Source organism: Eurypyga helias, unplaced genomic scaffold (assembly GCF_000690775.1).
Source record: "Eurypyga helias isolate BGI_N326 unplaced genomic scaffold, ASM69077v1 scaffold4362, whole genome shotgun sequence".
Lineage (NCBI taxonomy): Eukaryota > Metazoa > Chordata > Aves > Eurypygiformes > Eurypygidae > Eurypyga > Eurypyga helias.
This window is the reverse complement of record NW_010233955.1, coordinates 23,858-31,745: the sequence shown is the minus strand read 5'-3', so window position 1 is coordinate 31,745 and position 7,888 is coordinate 23,858. Positions and strand designations below refer to the sequence as shown.

The window sequence follows — 7,888 nt, the reverse complement described above, 5'->3', positions numbered from 1 at the left end:
GTGGCTTGTGCCACGTTTCTAACACAGACATGTAGCAAGCAGCCCAGACCCCGGTCACGGCCCCTGCAGCATTCTTGTGCTGACTTTTTAAGTAATTCTCAGCTGTTTGGTGCAAGCTGCACTGTTTCCTTTGTTCCTGTGGCAAGCCTCAACAGTGTGAGGTAACAGTTCCCAATTGCTGGTTTTGTTAAACCTCTTCAGGTTTTTCTTTTGCAGTCACATTTTACTTTCAGCCTGGGTATCAGCTCTTTGGCGAGCGAGTGCTTGTCCACTCGGTGGCTGCACAAAGCCAGAACCTACTGGAGCTTTTCAGTAGCTTTAAGTCTTTCTGCATAAAATGGAATGAGTATTGATACAGCGCAGAGCATGTGTGTACTTGGAGGCCTTACTCGGAGGGGTTCAGAGGAAATGACAGGGGAGTTGTGCTGAATGGCACTAATGCAGTGACTGGGGGGAGGTACACAGAAACTTCACCTGTGGAAGGGTAATTGCGGGGGGAGGGAAGGGGTTTCGTTTGCTTACATGAACAAATTGGGTTGAGTTTGAACAAATAGCAGTTCTGACGTGTTCAATTTTTTTTTTTTGTTTCAGTGCCACAATGGCAACTGCACCTTACAACTACTCCTACATCTTTAAGTACATCATCATTGGTAAGTACCGCCGGGCACACGCCTGTGTCCACACGTGCGTGCGTGACCGCCTACCCCCAAACCTGCGGCTGAGCTGTTGCTGACTTGCATGCTCCCTGCCGTACGGTCCTGATCCCTTCAGGAGTTCCTTGTTTAACCTCAGCCCTTCACAGCTCACCAGGCTTCTCCAAAGCTTCTGCAGCTGACTGTATGAAGGAGAATGCCCTTGTGTGCCACAGAACGGGAGCTGCGTGACGGACTGGTGGCAAGTGAACTGGGAGCGAGGGCAAGTCCTGCTGCCTGCCCTGAGTTCACTTTATTGCTGAGCTGCTGTCAAAAATTACTGTTCTGGACATACTTCAGTATTCCTGAGTATCGTCCCTGTTGGAGCCATAATGCTTAGCCCTCTGCATAGCACCAGAAAAAGGCCCTTTAGAAACGTGTGCACAAGGTCCCTTTCTCCCTTAATCAAGTTTATATTTAGAAAAATTGCTAAATCTATTGGAAATGGAGAAAAACTGTAATGGGAATCAAGACAACTGGGATGTGTTGGTTCAGGATTATTGCAGCAGTTTGCATCGTTGGTCTCAAAGGTTTTAGAATCTGTGTCGAAGACGTGAGTACTAGCTGGAATCATGGCTTCAGACAGGCTGCTAAGCCTCTGTCAGGCTCTGCTTTTGTGTGTCAGTGTTGCTCTTAGCTGCAGCTCCCTGGGCTGTTTAGTCAGGGACTTGATGGCATTTATTAGCATCCTGGAAGAACTGGTCTTGCTGTTAATTGTTTAATTTTTAATGATCTTGTGTAGGTGTAAATGATACTGTAATGGTTTGTAACCCGGGCTGCCCTGACAGCGTCAGCCTGCTGAAAAGTTGGTTCTTAAGAGTTCTCGCTGTCAGCACTGTGGAAGCGAAGCAGTTTTTGGTGTGTTCTGCTTGGCTGTCGCTATTATTTGTCCTTACCAGTAACTGCAGGTAAGACAGGAGCAGGAAAAACACCCAACAGCCGTATTTTACCCTTCGTTTTCTTACAGATCTGCTTCTCAAAACCTTGTGAGATACAGTTGTAAAATCAGTACTAAACTTCTCTTCTGAGTTTTCTGCTCCGCCCTTGCTTCCAAGCCTGTACCTGTTACCAAAACCGGTGCAGGAGTTGGTAAATCTGAGGGCTGTAGCCAGGTGTCAGCGCTGGGCCGGGGAAGGAAGTGCCGCCTGTCTGTACCGTTCCTTGTGTGGGGTGAAGAAAATGACCTTGTCGATGTGATGTGGTGTCACATTAACCGTTCTTTCCGTAACAGGCGACATGGGCGTAGGAAAGTCCTGTTTGCTTCATCAGTTTACAGAAAAGAAGTGTGAGTATTTCAGTTCGCACCCCTCTTCCCTGCCTCTTGGCTCCCCTTGTGCGTGAGCTCGCTGCAGCGTCCGTTTTAATCTGTGGGGGCGGCTCTTGCACGTGGTTGGATTATTTTTTCGACCCCTGCAGATGTAGAAGCAGAATGCGGACGCGGTGACGGCGAAACTGCCGCTCCAGTCAGCCCTACCTGTGACCAGTGGGGAGACTGGCTGGTTTTTACAGCTTTTCTGGGGAATCTTGATGTGAAACAAAGTCAGATTTCTTGCCTGAAACGTGCAAGTGTTCAGTATTGGTGTAGCTTGAACACAGAGCGGTCCAAAGGGATTTTTTAGTGCTTTTAAGGACTTCAGTAAGAAAAAAGATTCACTTTTCTTTTGGCTTTTTGCTGACTTAAGTAGCATCGTGGCACGCTCGCTGCCGTGACTCATGACTCTGGGACTGCCCTGTGTGAGGCTGTCTGAGGCTTACTGCAGCCTGCACCCTCTTTCTGTATGCTGTCACAACCAACTAAGAACTAACTTCCATTCCTCACGTGTGTTCCGCTGGAGCTTGTGTTGGCTGCCGGCTCCTACGACTCCGTGGAGCTCGCGCTCAGTGGATAAGCCTGTAGGTATTTATTAGTGCAAAGTTCGTCTTCACCGTGACGAACTCGGGACGTGGCAGTAAGTGGGTAGGAGCTACGGTTTAAAGTGTTTCTGTTTTCTGGTAAAAATAGGATGGTTTAACTGTTGCTTTTAATTAAAATCCAGTATCAGGCGATTCTTCAAATGCTGCTTCGCATACAGTCAAACTGTTGTCAGCATTGAGCTGAAGCGGGACAGCCGAAGGTGCCAACAGACCGTCACTCGCTGTAGGCAGCCTGGCTCGGTCCTCACCCTTTCTCTCCTTCATCTTTCTTAAGGATGAGCTCATTAAGATGAGTTTATTGCAACTAGAAAGATGCCTTTTGGGTTTTGATTTGCTGTGTCCGTAGCTACTTACGGAACTGGCCTTTCCCTGTGGACAGTTATGCTATTACCCTCTTGGATATTTGTTTTCGAAGCTGTTATAGACTTCACTGTCTGTCAGTAATTCCCCAGAAGTTACATTTTCCCGCTGCAGTAAACTAGTTAACTGTTTCTGCAGGGGTAGATGAGACTTAGCTGACTCGACACCCTCGGGTATATGCGGCCAGGCAGCAGCAGTGTGCCTGCGTCGAGGAGGCGAGGAGTTCCGTAACTGTTGACACGCTAGCAGCAGTTCAGGGAATACTTCATTTCTTTCTGGCTAAGTGATACGGTTTGGGAACTGTAGCTGTAAAAGTGCTTTCTTAGGGACTGAAAGTCTGGTAGAGCGAGCTGAGAACTGGTGATAGCAGCATCTTTGTAGCAAGGAGAACTTACACCAGAAAGATCTGACCTTTGCTCTTGTTTTCCACGACAGTTATGGCGGACTGTCCCCACACAATTGGTGTTGAATTTGGCACAAGAATAATTGAAGTTAGTGGCCAAAAAATTAAACTACAGATTTGGGATACAGCAGGCCAAGAGAGATTCAGGGCTGTCACACGAAGCTACTACAGAGGAGCAGCAGGAGCTCTCATGGTCTACGACATCACCAGGTAAGGAGCTGCTGGCCGTTCCTCTGGCGTTGTAGCGCTGCGTGTGCCGCAGCCGTACGCGTACGGTCCTGCCTGTCCCCTTGGCTTCACGGGCTCTGTCTGGATGTGTATCCTGTGGCGTGAAGCGTACCGCACTTCTTCATCTAAAAGTATTTAAAGAGCTGAAAATGAAACGTGGGGAATTAGGTGAGCTGCTTTCCTTGGAAAACCTCACTGCTGACGGACCTGAGGATGTTACTGTTTCAGGCCTTGCCTGCCTGTCTTGAAACTGTCTAAAGAACTGGTTTTGCCCTTAAATCTCCTCTTCAGTACCTGGACTCTTCCTGGGAGGCAGTGGATACCCTGCTCACCTGGCAGGGGTATTCTAGAGTAGTTACAGGAGGGAGTATTACCTCTGCTGCAGGGGTACGTAACCGTGCCTCGCCGACTCGTGTCGGTGAGAGCGTTGCAGAAGCCTGACTCTGGGCCCCCTCAGGGGCTGGTCCCGCAGCAAGAGCGCTGCGTAGCAGCTATCCCGTCCTCCTACAGACGAGAATTAAAGGTGCTGCCGAACGAATGAGGAGTCCGATGTGCAATGCGGAATGCTTTTGCTTTCACGTGTCTCCCATCTGCCTCTGGGGCTGTCGCTGATACCCTTTAAGCACCTTTTTTCCCCCTGCAGATACAGGTGTATGTCCTGGTATTTCTGTTGTCCCAGATTTAAGCAGCGTCACGCGCTGTTTGTTACCAACGTGCTGTTCCGCTCCACAGTGCTCGGTGCGGGTATCTGACAGGGACCCTTTCACGTGTTCCGTGCACCGCGCTGTCCGTGTGAAGACAGTCCGGCTGCCCCACGCTGGAAGTGCAAGTTGCTCCCTTCCGCAGTGTGGGAAGAGTTGCTCCGTGGATCTAAACTGACTTGTTGCAGGGAACCTTGGTCTGAGTCCAGACGAGATGCTGCTGCTTTGTCCTGAGGCTGGGGAGAACAGGGGCGACAGATGTCGGTGTGTTTACTGGGTGCTGACTGTGCCGTTGGCACGTACCTGTTTTTAAAGAATACTGTCTCTAAAACCGTTCTCGCTTGATTCTCTGCAGAAGAAGTACATATAATCACTTAAGCAGCTGGCTGACAGATGCAAGGAACCTCACCAATCCAAATACTGTAAGTGTGACTTTTTTTAACCTGCTTAGAAGAGCACTCTTGCTTTCAAGAGGTGGGAGGCTTCGGCCAAAGCATCTGCGGCAGTAGCAGATTCTGTGCAAGGAACTGCCTGCGTTTTCTCACCTGCTTAGCTCCGAGCTCTCCTTAGTTCCCATTCTGCAGCACTCGGTGACTCTTCCCTTACTGCAGCGGGAGCAGAAGTGTGGGATGCTGAGCAGGAAAGCAGTGCCTGCTTCTCAAAGCCCCGTGCTGCTCATCTTTCGGGGGGCCTGTTTGCAGCAGCTGGGGACAAAATTGGGGTTAACTCTGAGCAAACCGTTACTGTTGTTACTGCTGTGTGGCAGCGATGAGGGGAGTGCTGCCTCTGCTTACATGGGAATATAAACGGGATCCTCAGCCAGAGCTGAGCAGGGCTCCTGGAGGGATGGGGGAAGGTCGGTCTGTGCCTGGACACACAAGGACTTCAGTCTTGTCCTGAACGCCCCAAGCTCGTGGGACGACTCTTCTCTGGGACAGAAAATGCAAAGGTGCTGCTGGATTAGCAGCTGATGAAACAGATACCAGAAGTGGTTCAGAGTAAATCTCCCACAAATAAAGAGGGGGCTGCTCCTCCTCATCCCATGGGAAGAGTGTTCGGAAGGGGCAGCTGGAGATGCTGTCCCTGACTTGACAGCGGGGCACTGCTAAGAGCAGCGTCATCTGGGGTCAGCCTCTGCCTGTGTCCTGCTGGGCTTTCATCTCTGTCAGGAGGAGGGTGGTAGCGAAAGAGCCAGGAGGCTTTTCCCCAGACTAACTTTCTCTCTTTGGACCCAGGTGATAATCCTCATAGGAAATAAAGCAGATCTGGAAGCACAGCGGGATGTTACATACGAAGAAGCCAAACAATTTGCTGAAGAAAATGGTGTGTCTTTTTTTTTTTCTCTTGTGCTGATACTTTTCCTACAAGATAGTGCTAAAGGGATCCCCAGCAGTAGCGTAATGGTAGATGTGCAGACACCCACCGTGCCTGAGACAGGACGGGTAGAGCTAAGCCAGGCTGAGTTCTGGAAACCGGCCCGTGTGTTGGTGCCTTCACGTAGCCGTAGAATACCATGGAGTATGAAGTCAGTGTCTTGCGGGGACTCGGAAGGTCACGGTGTGACTGACGTGGGGCTGTTGGAAGTACATTGTGCGCTGACTGTCAAACCTCTGTTTCTGAACAGGTTTATTGTTCCTTGAAGCAAGTGCAAAAACGTAAGTCGCTTTTGTGCGGAGGAACGGGTGAGCTGGGTGAGGGGTGTGTTGGCGAAGTGCAGCCGCAGGGGTTGCGTACGGGGAAAAGGAAAACCCTTGTTCCTGGCGCGGTGTGTGCGGCAGCTTCAGCCACGTCGGCTCTGACCGAAGGTGGCTTGGAAAGCAGACCTCTCGCTCCACTGCAGGCGGATTTGTTCAGTCTGACTGAACTGCTTTGGTTTTAACTGGTCGTTTGAGCGTGTACAGGGGGTGGGGGTGGTTCCCCGTTCGCCATTCCTTCCCTCGGAGGGAATTCCTTCCTGCTGCAGCGGACCCTGAGTAACTCCTGCCGCTCTCTTCGTAGCGGGGAGAACGTGGAGGACGCGTTCCTGGAGGCTGCCAAGAAAATCTACCAGAACATCCAAGATGGGAGCCTGGATCTGAACGCTGCAGAATCGGGAGTACAGCACAAACCGTCGGCGCCGCAGGGGGGGCGACTAACCAGCGAACCCCAGCCCCAGAGAGAAGGCTGCGGCTGCTAGTGACCTCTGTTTCATGGCTCCCTTCTGACCTTTCACCTCTGTCTGTTGGAAGCGGTGCTTTTGGCCGCTTCCCTGTCCTCTGTACATCTTACTGGGTTTAATTCAAACTCTGAGACAAGTTTAACACAGTACTAAACTGCTAAACAACCTTAGATGTAATCAGGTTATCAAAGGCAAGTAGAGTAATAAAACCTCTCCTGCATGGTAAATCTAGAAGTTTTCTTTCTCCTTGATTGTCCTTGTGCTAGTGTCACCGGGTTTAAACTGAGCACTGATGCTGGACTCGTGATTTCCCGCTGTTGCAGGGCTTTGTCTTGTACGGTTTAAGTGGCTGGTCCTTTGGCCTTTCTTCCCCCTCAGAGCTGTCCGTAGCAAAGGAGAAGGGGTTTGCTGTGAAATGGTTCCGGGGGGCTCCCTGTTCGCGTGCTGTTCTCGGAAGAATTCCCTGGGGTGTGTACTGCGGGTCGGGGCTCGCAGCGGGAAACCATCCCTTCGCTCTTGTGCTCATGCTTTCTGTCATTTTTTTGCCACTTTTCTCCTACATTTGTTAACAGAAGGTAAATATGTATAAAACTTGAAGGAACTGAGCGAACGGTGAAATCCAGCCTGTGTATATGATTTTAATGAAGAAAATGACTGGCCTTAGGGCAGCGTGTAAGAACACACCCGTTTGTACAGCGGGACCCGCGTGTGCCCGCCTTGCCCGGCCGTCGGGCTGGCGAGGGCGGCTGGGGGGGGGGGGGGGCCCCCCCCCCGCCAGTGGAATCTGTCCTTCCTCCCTGCGCTGTATCTACGCTCTTTGTTAACCCCGCTCTGCGCGGCCAGCGGTGCGCTAACCCGCTTCCGTCCGGGCTTCGCGCCGCGGCCCAAGGCTGGCTCCTGCGCTTCTGTACCTGTTGCTTCCCAAATGCTCAGAGGCCAAACGGGACGGTTGGAATTGTGCGTGTGCTCTCCGGGGACTTTGCGCTGAAGTCCCCTGGGAGGGTTTCTTTTGAGCCTCGGGCTTCTTTGCCAGGCCTTCACCTCCCTCGTGCTGCTGTGACCTGTAACGCTGGGCGGCGGGCGCTTCGAGGGGTGACCGTGCGGGTGTTGCTGAGCTCCGTGTGGGCTCCCTGTGCCAGGTGTGACCTCCCCTGAGGCATCGCTGTTTAAGAACAGGAGGGGGCAGGTGCTTCACCACGGCCAGGTGTCCCACCTCGGTCTTACTGCAGCCTTCAGAATGCAAAGTAGTCTTAAAATCTCTCTCTAGACACTAAAACTACCCCAGGTTCGGGCGTGTAAAACCGTGGTACCAGAGTATTGTACAGTCAGTGTCAGACAAGAGCCACAGCTGGGATGTGCGGGCGGGAGGATGGGGGTGACTTGTGCGCTGTCCCTCTGTCGTGTCTGGCTCGTCCCTGTTTTCAGGACTCTT

General features: G+C 51.5%; 1 protein-coding gene across 1 annotated transcript; it reads left to right on the top strand.

Annotated features, from left to right (window-relative positions):
* The first annotated feature begins 594 nt into the window (after positions 1-594).
* On the top strand, positions 595-7,075 carry RAB14 (RAB14, member RAS oncogene family). Its single transcript, XM_010161868.1, has 7 exons — positions 595-650; positions 1,924-1,977; positions 3,402-3,579; positions 4,654-4,720; positions 5,534-5,621; positions 5,923-5,953; positions 6,297-7,075. Exons 1-7 carry the CDS (start codon positions 599-601, stop codon positions 6,472-6,474), a joined length of 648 nt encoding a protein of 215 aa, XP_010160170.1. The 5' UTR covers positions 595-598; the 3' UTR covers positions 6,475-7,075.
* The last annotated feature ends 813 nt before the right edge of the window (positions 7,076-7,888 follow it).